At 39.2% G+C, this 23,860-nt stretch overlaps 1 protein-coding gene and 1 long non-coding RNA gene across 4 annotated transcripts; one reads left to right on the top strand and one right to left on the bottom strand.

Annotated features, from left to right (window-relative positions):
• Nucleotides 1-337: 337 nt before the first annotated feature.
• LOC111931528 (uncharacterized) lies at nucleotides 338-20,299 on the bottom strand. Of its 3 annotated transcripts, XR_015286251.1 has the most exons (6): nucleotides 20,242-20,299; nucleotides 17,520-17,643; nucleotides 12,126-12,166; nucleotides 8,814-9,015; nucleotides 6,319-6,526; nucleotides 338-1,810 (listed from the first exon to the last, which is right to left on the bottom strand). It is a non-coding gene; the product is annotated as an uncharacterized LOC111931528 (long non-coding RNA). The 3 variants fall into 3 exon arrangements; XR_002865609.2 differs by lacking the exons at nucleotides 17,520-17,643; nucleotides 20,242-20,299 and adding an exon at nucleotides 17,106-17,315; XR_015286252.1 differs by lacking the exons at nucleotides 6,319-6,526; nucleotides 17,520-17,643; nucleotides 20,242-20,299 and adding an exon at nucleotides 17,106-17,315.
• Nucleotides 19,061-23,860, top strand: LSM8 (LSM8 homolog, U6 small nuclear RNA associated). The gene is made up of 4 exons (XM_023930196.2): nucleotides 19,061-20,417; nucleotides 21,268-21,308; nucleotides 21,859-21,986; nucleotides 23,606-23,860. Exons 1-4 carry the CDS (start codon nucleotides 20,387-20,389, stop codon nucleotides 23,694-23,696), a joined length of 291 nt encoding a protein of 96 aa, XP_023785964.1. The 5' UTR covers nucleotides 19,061-20,386; the 3' UTR covers nucleotides 23,697-23,860.

Raw genomic sequence — 23,860 nt, 5'->3', positions numbered from 1 at the left:
AAATAAGACTCCCTGCTGTCTTCTAATGTAAAAATAACTCAGTATGTCTGAGTATGCTACAGAAGACAAAGCACCCTAACAGTTTTTTGGCATTAACTAGACAATTACTGGATGTTAGATAAAGATGTTTTTAACAGTGTACTTAGAGGGAAGTCATGGAATGGATGTGTACCTGTTCTACATTTTATCTCCCAAAACATCTATTTTTAAAAATTATGTGAACTTAATTGATATTTATGTAAGTTCCTTCTCAGTCTCATTAAATAGATAGATGCATCTTAAAACAACTGAAAATGCCATTTAAAAGCTACAATTAAATCATCACAATTATACCGCATTAAAATTTTATAGTGGAGATTTTATTACCATGGACTTTGAAAGATTTTTCCATGCTTTCGACTTACTTGCTAGACCTTAAGTAACAGAGGACCATTCTAACCTGGTTATGTTATGAAAAGCTCTCGAGACCTATTACTGAAAAAAGGCAACATGACGCATATTTGAAGAATACTATCAGGACAGCAGAACTTTGAAGTCATTCTCATCTACAGTGATAGTCCTTGATCAAAATATTTCTTCTCTAGATAAAGTAGACACAGAAAAATAAGAGTATTTACACAGATTTTCTAAGGTCACCAGGGAAGACTGGTAAAGACCTTGGAAAAAGACTTCATTAGTCATTACCCCATCCTTCCTCTCTGATTATGACTTTCTGCTGATAAAAGTCCTGCTCTAAATTGAATTATGAGTTAATTAGCTTTCAGAAGGCTAAGAAGACTCAGAAGCTTCAGCCTACCAATTTGAAACAGAGCTCTTAAACATAGCATATTAATGATAACACAGAAAGAAAGAAAGATTAAAAAACTTCAGCCAATACTATTTTAATTTTTTTTAAAGACTAACAATTTACAGATGAAGACATGTAACTAGCTTCCAAAGCAACAGAAACTAAGAGAGACCAGTCATAGGTTTTGTTTGCTGTTTGACAACGGGGTTAATAAAGGGAAGTATGAAATACTTTATCCAAACCCATAGCAGGATTGTCATGATTGATAATTAACTATTTTATGCTATGAAAGGAATTGCAAGAATATCATTAACATAAAAAAGTTTGATGCAAACCACTGCTCAATTCAAGCAAGTGTTACAAAAAAAATAATACGCAATTTGTTGCTGATATAAATGGTGAAGCTGAGGATCAATTTTAGTTTAATATTGACAAGAGCATCTTAGTCATGAAGTGCAAAAAGCTTCTTATTAACTCAGAGAGAGATCAGGCGAAAGGAGAGTTAAGAGCTGGAAGCATATCTCCCAGGTATTGCCTGGGAGTAAGAGCTTTCTCTTACGAGTTCAAGGGACTGACATCTTGCATGAAGACAAACTTCTGCAACCTAACTTGTATCTTCAGGATGTATGCAAATGTCTAAGAATCCACACTCATTTTTCCAGTTCAAAGCAGAGCACTATATCAGCAGGTGGGCTCATGCTTTTAACAGCTTGATGAAAATATTTCTACTGAAGCAGTCTTTTTGCAGAAAATTAGAGCTTTGGTTAATTTTCCAAGGCCTGTTTTTTCATGCTCCATTGATTTTTCTATGAAATATGAAAACCTGGAAGACAAAACATTTTCTCCAAACCTCAAAATTGTATGTTTGGAAATAAAACCAAGTGTCTTGTGAGTTTCATTATCCTGTCTGTTCTTGGAATGCTGTCCTCAGAACACCTCCACTGGTGCATTGTTGTCAGGAGCTCCCGTGATCAGCATTATTTAGAAGTAGGTAGATCACCAGATACAGGATAAATGGAGAAACTGGACAAAAAAGAGAATTAATCATTACCTGCAAAATTTAATAATAAGTCACTGAAAAATTCTCACAGATTATTTGTGTGCATGTGTCTGTGTATACTTCTTTTGAAAATGTGACTAGCTGTACTTTACCCGAATAGCTTTAAAGATCATCGTTAGATAACACTATCCTATGTAGCTACCTAATGTACTGGGCACACAGCTATTCAAATATGCATGATTAACAGTGGTAATGCAAACTTTTATAGCGAATGCTTCAAGTCACAGAAACTAAAGAAACACTTTTCCCCAAATAACTTGGGAAATTTCATCCACTGAAGAGTCAAGCCAGGTAATTGTGCCATACACCGTCTACTACAGATCTAGCTCCTTAGAAAAATATTAGCTGTGCAACTATCCATCAAATAAATGACTCAGTCCTAGAGAAGCTTTCCAAAACCAGTGGGCTCCTCTGGGGTTTGTGCTAGCTTCTAAGAGCTGTCTGGTCCCCAGTGCCACTAATATCTCATGGGGTACTGCAATCACTACTTGCAGGATGCCATCAACAAATGAGGATCTCTCAGGATTTCATAAAGAAGAGTTCCTTGAATGGAATTCCCTTCCCACTCTTGGATCATACGCACGATGCTTCTGTTTGCATCCCTTGCCTATGACTCTGATGGCTCCACTGTTACCAACTGTCAGATTAGCTGAGGGACCAACAGCAAGAGAAAAAACAAACAGGACAAATAACATTTGCACAGCCCACTTTGTCCTAAAAGGAAGTATCTGACTTTTCACCCCCACTTCAACAGTCTATAATTTCATTTTCCCAAACCTCAGGGATGTCACCTTCATAGGAAAGGGGCTTCATGCAACCTTCCCAGGAGGTGTTGTTGCTATGTCTGTGCTGTGCAGGAACTGGCTGGCCCTCAAGGCTTACTTCTGGAGCTCCTCTGAGACCTGACTCGGGCAAAAGAAGGCCAGCTCTCTCAGCTGGATTTGTGGCCGACAGGATCTGCCCATGAGGACCTATCAGACACTAAAGTCTACTTATTTTGGTCCTGACACACCAGGTTCAGGATTTAAAGGGTGCTGGCACAGGGACAGGCTCCTGCAGTTAGACCTGCTCTGTCACACAAGATGAGCTCAAAGTTTTAGGCTGTTCCACTAGGAGGAAGCCTCCAAAAGTTTTGTTGAAAGTCTTATCTTTTCCAAGGCTTAATGCACAATTCTCACTGGAGGAAGCCCCTTTACTATATCAACATGCTGTATGCCTTGTGAAGTCTGTTTAGGGACTTTTAAAGCAAAGAATGCACATAAGTGTAACAAAAAAGTGTTAGCACAGCTGCACGCACTTGTGGGGCAAAATGAGAGGGGAAAGTCTCCAGGTTGAGGGCACAGTAACTTTGTAACTGAAATATTATCCACAGCATCCTTTAAATAATGAGCCAAATGCTAAAGACTTTATTATAAACACTGCTCATTATTTCCTTTGAAGCCTTATGCACATAGTGTTTAGAATAAAGTATCAGCTGGTAATGTAGGATTTTTCCAACTGTTTGTATACAATTTTCTTTTTGAAACATAAGGAGAAAAGGAAACAAAGATTTCATGATGAGAACAAACTGAAATACAAGAACTTCTGTGGGAAACTGAAGGAGTAGCAGGATTAAAACCAAAAAATACATGCATCCCACAGACTCCTTTCTTGCCTCCGAGGCCTCTCATTCAAACACTGAGCAGGACCACTGTGGCTTTGTTTATGGCATCTAACAAGCTCTGTGCCTCCAGCAGTAGGACTGCATTAGGCACTTTTTAAAACACTTTTTGAAGCTCTAGGGAACAATAAAATAGTATTAGGAATCAAATTCAGCTTTTTCATGTTTGTCAGCACTCCATCTATACTGTTAATGTATAAGTCAATGTATTTGTAGGCATGGATAGATGTGTGTGTATATATATGTTGTATGTATGTTAAAATACCTTATTTAACTATAACAGAATTGCTAAGATCTTCCATTTATACACATTAGAGAACTCCAGACAATTTCAGAAGGACATGTGATGTGATGTTTGTATATTCTTGTTTTATAAAAGTGATCAACAAGACATAAAAAAAAATTTAAATTACATTAGCAGTCATTCATAACAGCTTAAGTGAAATAGATTTTTTTCCATATTTAAGGGCTGTGGAGGATTTTTTAAGAATTTGAGGAATCAAATGGGTTTTTAAGGGTTTTTTTTGAGCACTGGAGCTAATAATTTCCCATCAACCTGAAGACCCAAAATTCAGATGGCTTACAGCTGTCAGCTTGCCCTCTAGTGGTATTTCTTTAAAGCCACAGCTGATGAAGAAAACAGATGGACAACAGTATTTTAAATTTATGAAAAATATAAATTGACTTCTGTTGCTTCTGGAGAAGCAAATAGCTGTAAAAATGCCTAACTATTCTAATTTCCCCTAGCACAGAAGGCAAAATAAAACTGTGACACTGAAAACTTCACACAAAAGTTTGAAATTGTAGGTTGGGAAATTCAAGTAGCTTGATTCATTTCATTGTTACATAATACCCTGTTTTTTTCAACTTCTTCACCAGTATTTCAATGTCCTTCATCTCTGATAAGAACATACTACCATTTTATTTCCTGGGCAGGGACTATGGACTTGTTGGATCACTAAATATCACATAGTTTCACAAGGACTGGGAGCAAAAGTTAAAAACCATCTTGACTGCAGGAATTTCTGCCTTTGATTTTCTGCAGGTAACTCCCTGGATTGCACAGAGACAATGTATGCATAGAGACAATGATAAGATTCAAAACCTCCAGTAGAGCGGAGAGACAGAGGTCTTCCTAGGCTCATGGGGGAAGAGATGGCCAGGTGCTGTTAAAGAACTTCTAGTCAGGCTGAGTGGAAGCTGATTCACAGCAAAATAAAGGGATGCAGCATTGATCTAATTTATTTCTTATATCACTTCTGTCACTTATGTTACATGCTTATTAACTTTTTACTATCTACTTGCACTGTTCTGTAGGTAAGACCAAAGCAGGCTGGGGGCAAAATCAAGAGAAAGGTAAGCTATTCTTGGGCACAGAAGACACTAGAAATGGAAGGTTAAAACCCATACCCACCTAGGAGTTAAATCTTTTTCTTAAGCCTTGTCACATGTTTCTACCTGGTTTTACACTGGAGTAGCATGATCAGGCAGAGGTTTGGAGAGCTGATCTAACTTCAGCCCAACCCATCAGAAGAGCAGAAGATTTCTTTATAACTTAATCAGGTCTTCAATTCACTAGGAAAGTCACAGGTTTGGTTTAAGAGAGGGAAGAGCTTCCCTGAAAATCTGAACTTTGAACAGCTTTACCTGCAAAGCTGCTCACTGCAAAATCTAGCAGGTTTGTGAGAACTAAACTTTCAAGTGTCTACTGGTATAAGGCATTCTCAGTTTTATAAACTTAAGATAATTAGTCTGATCTCTACAGTGTACTAAGCATGTATGCTTAGCAATTCTTAAGGCTGGCATCTTAAATCCGTTGAACCATTCCTTAAAGTACTTTACAGTTCTGTCTGGACCACAACTGAAGTATGTTACTGTTGGAGGCAATGCCAGTGTATGCACTTTAAATATATTGGATGTACATGCATATCTATGCATAAGGTATACATGCAGATATGATATATATGATATGTGATATGTGATATATGATGTGATATATGATATATGATATATGACATATGATATATCATATATGACATATGACATGATATATGATATGTGATATGTGATGTCATATGTGATATGTCATATGTGATATGTCATATGTGATATGTCATATATGATATAGATAGATAGATAGATAGATAGATAGATAGACAGATAGATAGATAAACAATTTCTTATGATGAAAGAAAGTTCAGGTTCACCTTTTGTTTCCAAGTAATGGTAGAATAATTAAAACATTTTCAAAGACCAGTCCGAACACCAGTCCCACGATGTAGATGGGACTAGTGGTATAAATGGAGAAAAATAGTTCCTTGTTAAAAAACAGTACAGTTGCTTGTACTTTGATGGAACCTGAGCAGCAACAGTACTACTTATGCCAAGAGAGAGGAAGCTATCATGCAGTTATCTACAGGCTCAGAATAAAAAATATTTTTGAACAAATGTGGACACAATCATATATTAACAAAGAGAGAAAAGGAAGGAATGGAATGACTAACGTGAAAAGCATAAAGGAGATCTACAAAAGTCTGTGGTTATGTATAGCTGATCTTAAGAGACACCCTACTGATGGATGTGTCTTCTCTGCAATAAGCAGGATTTCACTGAAAGTGCTTAATATGCTTCCTTTTATCTGAACTGGTACTGTAGGACTACCTCAATTCCAGTAGAACACTAGCAAAGTCACTGTGAAAAGCAAAGCTCCATGAGTTTTGTGACTCTGAAGGTGAAAGTCTACATGAAATGGAATAATGGTCTTGCTTGGTCTTTGCTGTAGGACAGAAAGGGCAGCAGACTATTACTTACCACCTAGTCTTTGGCTTGGTTTAAAGCTGAGAAGACACCACCAGTCAGTCTCTCATGTCCTGGCCTGAGAGGCGAAGATGGATCTAACCTTTGGAAAAGTGAAGCTTTTAGGGACCTTTGTTTCAGTCTTGAGGGCTGTGTTTCTATGAGCAGAGGTAGCCATTATATAGCACAGAAACACAGAACATGTGATTACTGTGTGCCAGATCTGTTGAGAGAGGGTGGGAAGCGTTCATCTGCATGTGCTGTAAGAGTTCATCAAACACAGTAAACTGGCTGCAAAATTTGCATAATGGAAGGTCAACATTTCAGTTTCTCCTCTCCATTTGAGAGACACAGAGAACACCAAATATATCTCAGCAATCATCATCTTAACGGATTCTGTTCACTACAGGGGAAGTACCTGGTAACACTTCAGAGGGCTAGGCTTTTGCCCTGTGCTCATCAGCTACTCTCAAATGCTTAATTCCAGAAATCAAAACAATATGTTCCTGAACTAGAAGAAAATTTCCTTCAAGGTTTCACACAACAAATCTTCACCATTACATTTGTTCTATGTAACTTACGCACTTGTCGAGTCATTTAGTGCAAGAGAAAATATAAGAACAGCAACCTTCAAAATTGCTATGAAAAAGAATTCAATTGTCAAGAAGCAGAATTTCATTAACAGCATCATACAATAAAGCTTTGCCATCAAGTTTGGGTGATTTCAGGTTACGTGTCATTTAACATTTGAACTATGTCAGGAAACTGACAGTCTTTCATATTTTCACTCAGTTACTTCCTCCAAGACAAGTCCTTAATGATTAGCCTTCTCCTGCATGCATTTGCAGTATATAATGCATTTGCAGTATATAATGTATTTGCAGTATATAATTATTTTAAACCAAAAAGAATACTATGGCTTTGTGCATCCAGTCATCTTAGATTTCAGTGAAAATTACTCAGATTGAAAGGGATGTGTTATTGTAACTCACTTCTGTTTTTACACCCCAAAATATCACCCACTGTGGGTGGCGGGGGAACCTCCACCATCATGCTGATTTGTTCTGTTACTACATGTTCTTTGAGATTATCAACAGCCTGCAAAAAATGAATTTGCCATATGTCTATACTCAGCCATTCTCCATTTGGTTGAATGGACAATTCCTATTTTATAGATTTTACTCTCTTGAATCATGCTGAATGGAGAGACTTAGTACCCAAGTAAATCCAGTGATCTAAAGCCAAGCAGGACAATTACCATTATCTATCTGACCTTCTGCACCACATAAAATTCTATGTAGTTGTAGCTCAGTCAATTTGTGTTTGAGTCAGGTTGTCTATTTTAGGAAGTTATTTGCCCTTTTAGTCAGCTGCAGAGAGCCTGAAAGTAAGGGGCAGAGCATCAAATATATTTCTAAAGGAAATGGAACAAGCAGAAGACATAGTTATGCAGTCTCACCCATAGAAAATTACACTTTTAGGTATGCTGAGATCAATCAGAGTTTTTGCAATAGTGCATCAGGTTTAGAATATATCCTTAGCTACTGTGCAGTGCTGCCAAAGAATTTCAGGTTCTCTGTGTATCCTCTTCTTTTCTTTCTCTGGCAGTCACATGAAGACATAACATTTTCTATAAAGTAAAGGAAATGACAAGTACAAAAAGGTACAGGCATGTCAATTGAGGGCAGTCAGCTCAGCTGCCTGCAGGAATACTTCTGGTCCCTTCACTAATTTGTTGGGGGGCAGACTCCCTACAGTCATTGTGAGTACCTTTTTTACCTTTGAGTCTGACATATTACACCAAAGCAGAAATACAAATGTGGCTTTATTATCTAAAGGTACGGGATACACCACATTAACTCTTATTTCCTAACAGGCAAGAAAAGTTATAGCCAAATAAGATTGACCAGATCTTAAACACCACCACAGTGGGAAGTCCAGGTTCTGGAACTGTTTCTCAGGGTTTTGTGCCAATCTTTGATGACATGAGATGGGAATCTCCTTTCCCATTGTTTTTTCCTCTCTTTTCCTGTATCACATCCATCACTACATATAATGCAGAATTAGTTTCTTCTGTCAAATCAGGACATTATCACAGTGTGCCACAGGCAACCATTATTGTTTTTCAATCCCTGCTGGTCACTATGGCACTCAGACCTGCCTCAGTCCAGTCAATATTATCACTAGTCTATTTTCAAGGCAAGTAGTATTCCTTTTTACCATATAAGATTCTCTTTGGTTCCACACTCATGAACTTCCTTAGATGTCAATATTACCTGAATGACAATGCCTGCCCTTGGCCCTATAAACTGCTTTTGTGATTCACAATGTGCAGCAAACACCTTCAGGAACCTCCACCTAGAACAACTGCTTTTGTGACTCGCAATGTGCAGCAAAAGCCTTTCAGGAATGTCCACCTAGAACAACACACATGTGAACTGCAGGCTGCACTTTTGTATGAGCCATGGCCTGTGAGAACAGTGTGTGGTATTTAATGGTGCAAGGCTTACCTTCAATCTTCTCTCTGCTCAACATACAAGATACAGCCAGCTAGAAGAGAATAGCTGCTACACCAGCAGAGCTTCCCCATGGTTGCTGGGGGGAGCCAGGTGCAGAAAAGAGATGGTCTTTCACAGAGGATGCTACGTGCACTCCAAGCACAGAAGCAAGGATCCACCAAAGACAGGCAATGGTACCTGGAAGGCAGGAAACCTGTGGGAGAAGGATTGTGGGTGCAAAGAGTTAGTTAAGGAGGGATATGAATAAGCAAGGCAAATCCAGGTACGGGGTTCTGGAGGTGAAAAGTAGGACATTCCACATGTGGCTTGACTGGAGTGGAATTTCTGAGGGGTAGAGGGACAGGAAGCATTTTGGCAGAGAGGTGGAATATAGAGACAGAAGATCTGGCACAGGCCAAAGCATATGTCCATTTAAACTATCACAGCAAGGAAACATGGGAACTGCTAGTTTAGTTAAATGACAAAAAAGTAAGAATGACCTCTAATCTTAGTTTAAATATTGATTCAATGTATTGCCTTGGGCAAAGAATTGGTTAGATGGAATTAATGACGTCTATCTACCTATTTCAAAGTGCTGCTGCAAGGATTAATTAGTCATTGTTTGCAGATTTCTTTGAAGATTAAAATGTTGAGCTGTACAATTAAATGAAATCATTAGCCATAAGGTTATGTGACTTTGATGTCTTCCAAAAATACATAAATTAATACCATAACATCTACTACTATTTCATTCTTAGGCGTATTTGTAATCCTGGATAAGAATTAACCTGTAAAACATGTGCCTGTAAAACATTACTGCACAGTGGTAACATGAAGGAATTCCATTTTAGAAATAAGGCTACATTGAAATTATAAAGTTTAAATCCATAAGACTTAGGCTTATATATAAAGCTTCCTGTTGATATTCAAAGACTTAGTGAATCTGCTGTTTTAAACTGTTTCATCTATAGAAACCAAATTTCTGGTTGCTTTCCAACAGTCAAGAATTGTAGCTGATGTTCCTCACAATAGCAGTGAAAGTCCACTGAAGAGAAAGGAATTACTGATGTACATGTGATAAGGATTACAGTCTAGCCTTGGAGTTGTGCCTCCTAGGGTGACATGATAGCTAATGTGCACATATTTCACTGTCTTCTCCAGGACAAGCTTGGGCCACAGCAGAAGGTGATAGGTCTTGTCTATCTGCCACTGTAAATGAACTCAAAGACAGTGATACTCTTTTTGGCACACAGCTTCAGAAAGCATCAACTATGAAAGATCTACTAAGTCAAAAGATGCTGCACAATTTTATGTCATCATCTCAGGCCAGATGGGCTAATAGCTCTGACAGAATCACATCTTTGACATTCAGTGAGGTTTTTTTTTTGTTCTGCACACCTATTCACACAAGTGTAACAGAAGTTCCTGTGTGTTTTTTCAGCATGGTATCAGTGCTATCACCATAACATCACACTGAGTCACTTTATACCTATGGAAGTCACAGTTTCTGCTGATATTTGAATTTGTCAATATAAATTACTCTGAAACCACCATGGAAAGCTGCTGTGGAAAGTTTCTAGGCAAGACTTGTTACCAAAGACTTTACCTTTTTTTATTTAATGGAACTCTATTAAAGTGTTTCTGAAAGGACACAACAGCTTCTCCACAGTTTCCTTCATTGTAGGTGTTGCTTAGCATTCGTATAACTATAATGACACAGATAAAGTTTTGTCTTGAATTGGCTGTTTCCCAAACAGCTTTTGTACACTGTTTTATTGAATTTAGTGGGCAGGGAGAAGTGAAAGGGAGTGTTAAGATTCCTTCAGGGTCCAATCATCCTACCTAACTTTTCACACCTCCTGATATCCATACCACCCCCCCCAGAGGACCCATCTGCTGATACGAAATTTTGCCTAGGGCACTATACTTGTCACTTAAAGTTGCTGAATAGAAACAGAAGTTACCAAAAATGGCTGAACAGAAACAAAAGATGACTGTTTTCACTTACCTATCTTTAGATCACATGCAGAGAGCTTCCTTTACTCTATTATGTCAAACAAGTGCTTTGACCATGGAGTTCAGAATTAGGTCCTTAAGCAAATCCATCATATCCTATGGAAGCAAATCTAAAGAAGATCTCAGCCAGAGATCAAGTACTTCCTCCTTGCCTTAGCATCTGTTTGGATTAATTCTCACCTCTACAGCCTCTTTTGTTTTGTCCTTCTCACTCTCACCTTGACTCTTGTCTCCCATCAAGAAACTTATTGATTCTTAATTTATTTAGGAGATAGCATCAATATTCACTCCTCTGAAATTTTCATTGCTTCCACCTCATCAAACACATCTTCATAACACAGTTGTGTCATGTTTGTATTTCAAGATTTTTCAGAAAGTCTTGAAATGTGTTTTAAAAATCACTGCCAGGCAAATTCTTTGCAAAGAATTTTCATAACCAGTGTTAATGTGCTGTTTTACCATACCAAATGCATTTTGGATATTAACAATATAATGAAGTTTTATAAAAAGATCTCCATTATTTATGGAAGCTGCTATTCAAGTGACATTGCTCATTTAACCTAAGTAATCACAGCTCCTAGAGTGAAATTGGGAAGTAATATTACACAACATCTGAAATAGATGAGACTATATACATGTAAGAACTTTGCAATTTAATAGCATACTTGAATTTCTAACACAGAGATAATGCTTCCTAGGTACAGAATAGAAATCAGATTCAAATTATCATGGGTTTGTACATGAACATAATGAACACTGAGTATGTTCTTTGAGAAATAAACATAACATCCTCTTGCCAAAAAATAGCAACGCTTTTTAAAATTATTTCCTCTTTAACACAGCCCCTTTCCATGTGCAGAACAGATCATCTCCTGTTTAAATACCACAATCGTGACTACAAAATACCATAGTCAGCCAATACTAAAAACACTTACAGGCTGTATATGTTCATAATAAAGAACAAAAATATGAAAGCACTTGCAAAAACAGATTGTGCACATTAGCTTCAGAGCAGCAGAACCTTGCACAGTAACAGCCTTATCTTGATACTGTGATTTAATTTGCAGTAGCCGTTATTGCCTAAGAGTCATACCTGCCCCATCACTTGACAAAAAAAATCTCAAACCATTTTTGAAAGATGTATAAACACCTTAATATGTCATGCCAGTCATCACCAGGAATGGCAATGAATATTATTTCCATTCTAATTATTTCTTTCAGGTGCCTTTAATTATCTTTTTGTTTGTTTGTTTGTTTGTTTATTTAAAGTCAGACAAGGAGGTGGGGCAGATGATAATAGTTACTTACGTTACATGCAGCATCCATATTCCACTCTGGAACCTCTGAGGCTGAAAGAGAATGAAGGTGATTAGCAAAGTACTGAAGTCTCCGGAAAGGACATGAGAAGGGGCAAGATGGGGAATGATCTTACATATTCTGTATCAAATTATATGCAGAGGGGAAGCGGGAGCCTTCCTCAAAGACTGAAAGGGTGTTGTAAAATAAAATATTAGAAATTGCCTAGAACATAGCTCAGAAATCTGATTTTTTTTTTCCACCAGTGGAACACAGCAGCCCTAGGAAAATTACTTTTCTTTACATTCTGTCTGAAAAATACTATAGAGCAAACCAGAATACATTATTTTCAGGTGGAAGGGAGCTTTAATGATCATGCAGTCTGTCTAACCACTTCTGGGCTGAACAAAAGTTAAGGCATGTTATTAAGGGCTTCAAAATGGAGACATTAATATCTTCTTCCCTGTGAATTTTCTCTTGACTATTCACTATGCAAAGTACTTGTAGCCAGAACTTTTTCTCTCTCTTCACATACCTGTGTAAATGGTTTACTATAATGAGGCCCTAATATTGACTGATGCCTTCTGGAGTCATTGTAATACCAATATTTAAAATTAGCTAATTTCTATGTTCAGTTACACCACTGAATTCAAAAGAAATTCTGCTATTTCAGTGAACATCTATGTAGTTCAACTTGCAGATTTAGTACATAATTATAATAATATTTATCAATCATTCTGAGACACTGTAATGCTTCACTAAATGGAAAGACTATGTTTAGTCTACAATAAACAAAACATGTAACTCTCCAGAGCATTGTTAGCAGCACCATGCCCAGCAGAAATTGAGTAAAATATTAAAAAAATCATTATATTTGTAAATTTTATGCCTTCAAGGTGGGTTCAATATTCAGTGACATATATTTTTGTCGATTACTATAAAGGGAGTGCTTATGAATGGTATTTTGCTCATTCCTCTTGCTATTCAATTAGATGTGGCTGATATATTAAGTGTTTTTCAGTAAGAACATAAGACACCAGCATGGATAGCTTTCAAGAGCATTAATCAATAATGCAATAGCACAGCAGATGATGATGAAAAGGCAGAAGTTACCAGTGGTTAGCACTGTGCTGTCTGAGACACTGCTCTTCTCTCATGTGAGATACTGTGCAACAGTGGTAACCCCTCTACACCAGAGCCAGGTAAGCATGTAAGACTCCAACAGAAGGACACTTCTCAAGGCCTTTTATCATTCACCCCCTCAGCTATTACAGCACTATACATCTGCAAAACTAACTGGTACTTTCAGGTCAGGCATTAGATGTACCAATTCAAATAGCCCAGAAATTTCAGAGTTTATCACTCCAGAGTCACAATTAGGCCTTGGATACGTGATCATGGTAACCTGAGAATAATTTTTTTTCTGCAATTAAAAGGGGAGAAAGCCCTGTGCACGGTGGAACTTGCTTTGAAGCTGACCTGCCTCAAACAAAAAGTTTTACCCATCACAATATTTCTTCAAAGAAGAAGTTACAATAAATTTCCATCTCATCATGATCCAAAGGCCTGGCTTTTTTTGTTTGTTTGTTTGTTTGTTTTTGTTTATTTACAAAGGTTTTCCCCAATTTAGACCAAATGTACAAACAGAAAGCAAACCAAAAGGTTTTCTTCTGATGTCACTTGCTCTTACATCTATTAATCTCTGTAATCAGAATTCCTCCTACCACTCCAGATAGCCCTGTGCTGGCTGCAGCACAGATTCCAAGTGCAGCATATAGAGTTATCTTCACACCAAAGGCCTCGGTGCTGAGCCTGCCATTGGCATCAGCAGCCCACCTGAGTGAATTATGAGCTACCACACAATACTACCTTGAGCTGGGACAAGCAAGTTCCTCAGCAAAGCTCAAAATATCTCACTGAACCTGTTTTTTTCTCCTCATAAGTTAACCAACCTCAGTATCTGAACAATAGCAGCTAAAAAGACTCATCACTAGGAGGTATCTCAAGTGCCAGCAGAAACATGAACCAGAGGACATGAAGACAGTGCCTGAAAGTACAAGCACGTACTCTTGACAGTGAACAAGGATGCCAGCTGTGATTACCAAGGAGATCCTGGAAGTAATAAGAGAAAATACCCAGTTGAAGCAGTAATTTGAGAAATCCTACGCTAGAAACTATGATAAAACAGACAGCCTGCTTCAAGGCCCTGAAGAAAGAATAGCATCTGCCATTCTCATGTGCCACCTCTCTTCATTCTGCTGGTGCAATTCTGTTCCTTGTGCTTCAAGTCTTGCTTTTCACAGCATAGCCTACTGATAAGAAAAACAGCCTCCTGCTGCCCTTTGGTATTATGCCTTTCATCAGAAAAAACAAAGTTCCTATTAAAGGAAATCAGGTAGTCCTATTTATCTTCTCCTGTTGATCATTTTTCACTGACATTTCCAACAAGGATTCCAACACCACTTCTGGGCAGGACAAATCTGCAGTATAGTCCTTCTCCACTTCCATAATTGGTTTAAAGGTCCTGGTGCCAGAAGACTGCTCTGTGGTACAACAGATAACCTACTTCAAAAAATATAAATTACAAAGCAGAAATATATTGATTTTTTAGTGCAATCTACATTATATCTGGCAGCAGGCAACATGTAAGTCACCTCTGAACAGAGCCCTTTGACCATGTGCTGTTCCTTTTACATGGTGATTATGTGCCACAGAGCATATGAAACAAGAGGTGGAATGGGGTCAAATGGGCATCCCTGCAGAGTATTAGGATAAAGGACTTTATAATTAAAACTGGAAGATCTAGTCATCTTAACACAGACTAAAGATTAGGATCAGTGCTTTTACAGGAAGATGAATTATACTTTGAGAAGTAGGGAATCTAACAGAAGGAAAAGCCTGCTTCATGAAAGCAATTTAGCAAATGCAATTTCAGCTGCAACTGTAAAAATGATTCTATGATGTATTAGTAAATGTCAGTTACCTGAAGCTTATTATTTATTATTATTTATTCTATTTTCAACAGAATTGTATTTATGCTTTGCTTAGAGCAACTGAAAACAGTAATCCATTTGCTCTGTTATTTTGTAGTAGGTACATGACCCATTAGCAAAGGCATTTTTCCTACCAATAGTTCTTAACATCCCCTAAAATTATTAGTTAAGAGGATAATGGTGCTGAACTTCTACAGCTGTTATCAGTTTCTTCAATAAAAAAAAAGAAGGAAAATGGAAAAGAGTTTGTTTTCCTGCCAACAGAAACATCCAAAATTATTTTTATGCTAGCACACTAAGCAGGGATATTCTCATTAAGATTGCTATGGTATTTTGCATATTTTAGCAAAAATTGCTGAAGAAAATATGCACTTTCTCATATAAAGGAGAACTTCAAGTAAAAAAAATAAATTTAATGTTTCCCATAGCAGCAGTTGCTATCATAACAAAAATTAGATCAGGTGTTAGTTAATGAATTTCTAAAGACAAATGAAAAGTACTTTGAGACCTCATGCTACAGATTTATTTCTAATGCATTGTAAAACATTCACAATCTACCAACCCTTTTCAGACTGCTAAGTTTCTATGATATTTTCCAGTTGTTTCATTGCAAATCCCTGTCATTTTATACAATAATATACATCTCAGCTTAGACTGCAGCTAGTCATGCATGAGATGAGTGAGATCTTCTTGCTACTTTTCTCCAGCTACCAGAAAAAAAAAAAAAAATCTATGTCCTTGCATTGCTGATAATGAGCCCTAAAGTCTCTACAGATTTAGAGGAATAAAGCAGAGGTCAAGGGATGTTTCTATTTATCCTGAACACATAATCAATCATGTTTAGCCAGCTTGGGTGTGTATAAACTAAAGACAAGCTAAAGGGCTAAGCTCTTTCAGTGAAGTGATATTCTGGGCAAGTAGGTAAGAATCAGAGAGATTTAAAATTTTGAGTCCCAGAAAGTATTAGAAAGGATATTGGATTAGTAAATTAAATGTCCGGGATTTGGGGATGCTTAGTTTTCTTGTGGAGTACATACTGCCTGATTCTTCTTCTTCAGTATGTACCACTCCATTATTCCCTACCTCAGGTGCTGCTTTATTCTTGAGCAGCAACCAAGGGATGCAATTCTTGTTGAGCAGGCTGACAGATGTTATTAATTTGGGGAGTTTTGTTATATTAAATTCTATAAAGCTCCTGTTCCAACAGTTATCAGGTGATGATATTAGATTTTCAGCTTCCAAGGAAGCTGGAGGAGTAAGTCTTTCACCTTTCTTGATCTGATCTAATGGGCACGGCTTGACATACCATGGCACAGCAATAGCAGTCAGGCACCTCTTCTATCGAGAGCATCACAAAACCATTCCACCCTTCAGTATTGCTGGCTCTATAAAACCTGGCTACTTCTGAGTAACTAAGGAAAGCACAGCCACCAGCAGCTAGCATGGTTTAGGAGATATAAAACTGATGAGTAAAATACAGTGACTAGCAACAAAGCATTTAGTCACCCATTCTACCAGCCTTAGGCTAGAAAACAATTTTGCACACACACCTTCCAACTATCATTGCAGGGTTTCCTTCCTGCCCTGGCTAACTTTAAGGAAGCCGGAAAGTGTGCAGACACTACAGGACATGATTAGTTGGTCACATACTCTGCAGAAAGCATAACACAGAGCAATCATATGCCACAGCAGCCTTAATGTATGGAGAATTAATTGCAGAAATAAACTGATATTAATTACAGGAGCAAATGTATTTAGCAAGTAAGCTATATCTGAACAATGGAATAGAAAAGGAAGCTTTTTAAAAGGGTATTTGTTTCTGCAACTGAGAGCTTAATGGGCTTTATTATTACTTAGCATGTCCCCAAGGGCAGCTCTGCAGCACCTGAAGGGAAGGAACGGGCAAAGGGTTGCTAGCTACAGTTTTCTGATCCCAAATGTTACCAACGTTATGAGGTCACCAGAAATAAAATGCATCTGGTCTAACTCAAGTGAGAACCTGTGAAATGTCCGTGTCTGAGTCAGTCACAGTGGGCTTGCTTTGTAAGCACTGGAGAAACACGAGCATCTTTAGTGGGAAAAGCATCTCATTCTCCGGTAGAAAACTATTTTTCTGTGCGAAGGCCAAGGCGACTCGCTGAGGCCTAAGACGGCGAAGCCAGAGGCGCAGGGCCGCCCCTCGCTCCGCTCCCCTCAGCGCACGGGCTGCGGGCGAGGCGCGCCCCCTGCTGGGCACCTTCCCCCGTGGATCCGTGCGCTTCCCGCACGGGGCACAACTTCCACACAACTACCAACATTGTGCCCCCTGGTTGTAACTTAGCTTCCCAATCCTTCTTCCTGGAGAAAGGCAGGCAACATATTCCCTCCACCACCGCCCACCTCAAAAAAAAAAATAAATACGGGTTTAAATTACTTCTCCATTTCCTCTGTCTGTGGCGGTGGTTTGCAAGAAGAGAGAAAGAGGAGTGGCGGCTTCAAACAGAAGACTGAACCTCAGGGTTGTGAGAAGGGCCAAGCTGCCTGTCTTCAGGAAGAGCCTAATAACAGACGAAACCAGGAATTTTCTTTTCCAGAGTTCCTTTATGCTGAGGGTGTTAACTGTTTTTAAGCACCTGGTTTGGCAAAGCCTGGGCACCAGACTTCAGGAGTCTGGCCTTACTCTTTTGGGTTTAAATCCCCCTTCATAAAATAATAATAAAAAAAAAATTAAAAAGCCCTTCTCTGGTTTTCAGGGACGCACTTAATATAAACAGATGGATCAGAGATCCTTGGCATCAAGTATTGTGGCAATGTCCTGCAAGTATTTTAAGATTTCATCCAACATCCTTGTATCCCAGTGATCTGTTCTTGGCCTTTGAGAATACCTCTTTACTGAGAGAAAGAAGAGTATGAAAAGGAAAATGTCAACACCCGCCCCCTCCCCCCAAAAAACACAAACAAACCACAACCCTTTAGCCTCTTGCATGAAATATAGAATAATAATTCCAGTCCTGGTGTAACCATTAGTGGCAGATGTTAAGCTTCTTATAATAAAAGCTTAAGAGGATGAGAGTTATGTAATGGCCAGTTCCAAAAGTATTTTGTTCTCTGATATCTCTTGTCATGTTTCTCATAAAGGCTGAGCCATTAGACAAATTCTTCAGAGACTACTTTGGTGTAGGTACCTTCAGAGGTGCCAGGGAACACCTTTTCTTTTTTCCTGGCTAATTTGCCTTAAAAAATTTAATTTTGCTTTCCCTGTGGCTGACATGGCTATAGTGTGCAAGAAGACAATTGGCACGCTAGGAGAATAAGCAATAGCATTCTCCTTTCCAGAAACTGTATTCCCTGCAGGAATTAAACCATGGGCTGGACACCAAGCTCTAATTTGGACCTCTTGCCAACTTGTCTCTTTTCCTGCAATAAAAGTAAGTTGGACTAGTACTGACAGGGATGATCTAAACTTGGAGGCTGGGAGGAGACACAGCCAGGACAGGTGACCAAACTGACCAAAGGTATTTTCTGTATCATATGACATCATGCTCTGTACATAAAGTGGAGGGAAGGAGAAAGGGAGGATGTTTGGAGTGATGGCATTTGATTTTGCAAGTCACCATTATAGGTAATGGGGCTCTGCTTTCCTGGAGATGGCTGAACAGCTGCCTGCTCATAGGAAGAAGTGACTCAACTCCTTGTTTTGCTTTGCTTGTGTACAAAGCTTTTGCTTTCCCTATTAAACTGTCTTTATCTTAACCCAAGTTTTTCCAAGCTTTTATCCTTCCAATTCCTTCCCCTATCCCACTGACTGGGAAATGAGCAAGCAGCTGTGTGGGACTTGGTGCCTGTGTGGAAGCGCAGCAGTCAGGCCTCCTTCCTGCCCCCCTCACACTGGCAGCCCACAGGAAACCAAGGGAGCATTACATAGCTCCCATACTAGCAAGGCTCATATGAATTTACAGGTTGGAAGAGATCTTAAAGAGCATCTAATCCCAACCTTTTCTGCAATAGGCAAGGACACCTTCCACTAGACCAGGCTGCTCAAGGCCTTACCCAACCTGACCTCGAACACTGCCACAGTTGGGGTACCCACAGCCTCTCTGGGGAACCTATTCTCACCACTCTCACAGTGAGTAATTTCTTCCTAATATCTACCTTAAATTTCCCCTCTTTCAGTTTGTGCCCATTACCCATTGTCCTGTCACTACAGTTCCTCAAGAAGGGTCTCTCTCTGGCTTCCCTGTAGATCCCCTTTGGATACTGGAAGGTTGCTATGAGGTGTCCATGCACCCTTCTCTTCTCCAGACTAAACATTCCCAACTGTCACCCTGTCTTCATAAGGAAGGTGCTCCAGATCTCCTGTCAACTTCATGACCCTCCTCTGGGCTTGCTCCAACAGTTTCCATGTCTTCCTTCTGCTGGGAGAACCTGTGACACATGTAGGATCTCACAAGAGGAGAGGGGGACAAGCAATTCTCTTGACCTGCTACCCACATTGCTTTTGATGCAGCCCAGGATATGTATGGTTGGCATTCTGGGCTGAAAATGCATACTGCTGGGTCATGTTGAGTTTTCATCAACCATTACCCCCAGGTGTTTTTCCACAGGGATGCTCTTGATCACCTCTCCACTCAGCCTGTAGGTGTGTCTAGGATTGCCCTAACCCAGGTATAGGACCTTGCACTTGGCCTTGTTGAACTTCATGAGATTCACATGGGATCATCTCTCAAGCCTATCCAGATCCCTCTGGATGGTACCCTTTCTCTCCATCCTGTCAATGGTACCACACAGCTTGGTGTCACCAGCAATTTTGATGAGAGTGAACTCAATCCCACTGTCCATGTCGCCAGTGTTGGCCCTAGTACTAGTCCCTGGAGGGATACCACTAGTCACTGGTCTCCACGTGGACAACAACCCCTTGACCCCAGTTCTTGGCCTGCTGCCACCGAGAAAAGAAACGCTACACGAGGCAGCAGGACCCTGATGCCCGACCCTTGGCTGCCGGGAATGAACCTTCTTGGCCGTCGGGAATGAACCTTCCCGCCTCCCGGCCGCGCCTCCCGGGCGTCCCTGCGGGCGGTGCCATGTGCCGCGGAGGGGGCGCCACAGTCCCCCCGCGCGGCTCTCGCCGATCGCTCCTTGGTACGGCCCTCCCGCACCTCCTTGCCGCTCCCTGCCCCCGGCGCATGCGCGCCCCCGCACTCGCAGTCCGGCTTCGGCCCCGAGCTGTGCGCCCGCGCGCCGGCCTTTACGTCAGCGGCGCGCGCCGGACGTGGCGGCGCCCCGCGGTGAGAGTCGGCCGCCATGACCTCCGCGCTGGAGAACTACATCAACCGTATCCTCGGCCGGGACTCGCGGCACGGGGGTGGCGGCACCGGCCTCCCCTCACGGGCGGGGCCCTTACGGTGGGCCTGGTCGGGGCAGCGTGGTTCTGGTACTTGGGCCCGTCCCCGTTGGCGGTGTAGGTTTCTTGTCACAGGAGATTGGGCTGGCAGGCCGGAGGTTACCTGGAGAACAGGGTCCCCACAGCATCCAGTGCTGCCGAGCTGAGCTTTGCCCGTGATGAGCGAGGTTCGCGGCGGGCCTGCTCCCTTAAAGGGCTGCTAACGTACGCTTAGATAGCAGCTTCGCATCGCTTGGGAAGTGAATTGGGGTTCTTGCAACGCTTTTGGTGCTAGTTTTATTTTGTGCTTCTTGTAACCCAGGGCCATTTTCAGTTTTATTCACAAACAGTAAGATAATAACCCAGAATTAGTCAAGATGACGAATATATCATCAGTATATGAATTGGCATAATCAGATCTTCAGAAAAAAGGGATGCAGAATGCTAGCCTTGAGGTCACCACTGCAGACCTGTTTTTTAAGGACTTGGAGTGTTTATGGAACTGTTGTTTCAGTTTTTGAGGCAGTGCAGTTAGTAATGGGAAGAAAGGTGAGCTCAAAACTTTATTCTGTTTTTAAGGCTTTTCATGTTTGTGTACAACTGCCCATGGTTGGGGAAGAGGAACTTTCAAGGAGATATTAATGAAAAACACTATATTGTCAACGGTGCTGCTTTAAAAAAAGTGCTGATAGGCTTTTTAGACTCTGAATGGCTCATAACCTGTATTACATATGAACATTTTAGAAAATGTTAATGGTTTTATTTCAGATATGAAAATAAAATTTCCTTAATGAAATATCAGGTACTGTTGCAGTAATTACTTCTGATGGAAGAATGATTGTGGTAAGACTTATATTTTTTAACATTTTATTTTCTCCCATGAAGACTCCATCATACCTTAAGTGCCCCAAAATCCTGTTGTTTTTTATTTATTTCTTTAAATAATCTAGTAAACACAAGGTAATCTCCTTCAAAGAGATAGCACTTAAAATTTCTTGTTAGGAATGGTTTTAGTATTGTTGACCACAAGAATCCAACTTTGCTGTTCTTTGTTTTATTTAATAATGTATTTAATTTCTGGAAACATCCATACAAAAAAACAGTGTAGAAATAGTAAAACTAGTTGTCTAGAGGAACATCATTGATAAAATGAAAAATTTACTTTTTTAATGCTTAAATTTATTGTGTCTTTTAGCATGAACACACAGTAATATGTGTGCTTTTCTTGAATTGGTTATTGCTTTTAAAATTTTATTCTTTAGCTGTTTTGTTTAAGCCAAAGAATAAAATCTGAATAGAACATATTTAGTAGCTTTATTTTGCCACTCTGTTTAAGAGGAAAAGACCGCAAAGAGGAAATACTTTAAGGGCTTTTTCTTTGTGTTTTTTTCAGGGAACACTCAAAGGTTTTGATCAGACCATAAACTTGATTTTGGATGAAAGCCATGAACGAGTGTTCAGTTCTTCACAGGGAGTTGAGCAAGTAGTGCTGGGCTTATACATCGTAAGAGGTGATAATGTGTAAGTATAGCATGGTCTTGTTTAAATCGTTTCATACAACCTTTGTGTGTGTATGCACATGTGTTTGTGTGTATGTATATTTATATATCCATAATCTGTATAAATCTTGATAGCCTCAGACACCTTTCATCTTTGTGGGTAGCATTGAAAGTATTGTCAAAGCTGACTCACCATCCCTGAAGGTACTAAAAAGATGTGTAAAAGTGGTACGTAGGGACATGGTTTAGTGGTGAACTTGGCAGTGTTAGGTTAATGGTTGGACTTGATTTTGCAGGTCTTTCCAAACAAATTACTGTGATTCTGTATTAAATAGCAAACATCTACACTTTTACAGAAGTGATTACATTGTAATGTTTAGATTGAAGGTGATCTGACGACTGGAGCTACAAGGGCAGGCTGAGAAATGATGAAGGAAGAGATAATCATTAAAAAATGGGATAGAACTTGTGTGCAAGAAGTCAGCAATCTTGTGTACAAAGTTGATTTTAAACAATTTTTTGGAGTTTTTTTAGAGCAAATGTTTACAGAGAGCACTTTATAATCTGGAAAATCCTTGAAGGTTCTGACTTGACAGTGTAGCAAGTGTTGAAGCCAATGTAGCGACATGTCAAATGTATGAGTTGGTATTTGATGTAAAATTCCCTTACAAAATGAGGGTAAAAGCTCATTGAGTGCAGAGAAAAGTAACTGGTGTGCCAAAACCCATGGGAGGGTTACAAGAGAAGTGTAAAGAAGGCCTGGTAAGTGGGCCAGCTAGGAAGATTACTATTGCAGCAGCATTCTGAAACTGGTGGCAGAAGTTAGATCATTTTTTTATCACAGCTGGAAAAAGAGTATGTTGTAGTGACCAACACATGAGCCTGGATAAGAATTTTCATCTTCTAATTCTAATGGATATTTCTGTACAACAAAATGACAATGCTTAAATTGGTATCTAGGTGCATTTATCTAACCTAATTGAGAAAGTGGATCATTCTGAATACTTTCATCATTTTCAACTTAAACTTTTAAGAAAAAGTAATTTGACACATGTATAAAGGTGGGACTATGCATGCCACTCTACCAGTAGCCTTTCATTCAGATAATAAACATGTGTATAAAAGAGCAAATAATTGTTTACTACTTCACTGTTTCATCATACAGTTGAAATGTATGATGAAAGACATCATCATACAGCCACATTACTCAAATATATTCAAAATATACTTATATGAAATAAAATTTTTTGCAATCTTAACAAACTCAAACATATTTATTACAAGTAATAATTCTGTATTCATGCAACTCTTCAAGATGCTGAAATTCAGCATGCTTATAGAAAGAAGTAAAAAGAATCAATAGCTAAGTAACAGTAACTTCAAAATAGGGGACTCTTACGAGTCTACAAATAGGGAAGCTGTTGAAAAATAAAAGGAAAGAAACAGTCATGGTACAAAGTACTTGGAGCATTCCAGTGTGCATTACTAGAAGCTTTCATGGAATAAACAGCAGCCATCAGAAGAAGGTGGTATAGTTCAACAGCAAATAAGGGTTGTTAGAAGATAAAATTCAGCTTCTGTTTTAGAACTGTGTGATTTGATTTCAACAACAAATAACCTGATTTTTTTTTTTTTTTTCAGTGCTGTGATTGGTGAAATTGATGAAGAGACAGATTCAGCTCTTGACTTGGGAAATATTCGAGCAGAACCTTTAAACTCAGTTGTGCACTGAAAAGATAAAAATGCACAGGGACTTTGTAAATCTTTGGTTGTACAGACCTATTTAGCAATGTGGACAGCTTTTAAAAATTGTGTTTAATTTGTTTAGTCACCAGTTTTTTACTATGGATATGTTGTAGTTTTGCATGTAAATTAAAGTTTCTACATTTTGCTAAA

Source organism: Cyanistes caeruleus, chromosome 4 (genome assembly GCF_971803275.1).
Source record: "Cyanistes caeruleus chromosome 4, bCyaCae1.hap1.1, whole genome shotgun sequence".
Taxonomy (NCBI): Eukaryota; Metazoa; Chordata; class Aves; order Passeriformes; family Paridae; genus Cyanistes; species Cyanistes caeruleus.
The sequence above is the reverse complement of the archived record's forward strand: the minus strand, read 5'-3'. Positions and strand labels throughout refer to the sequence as shown.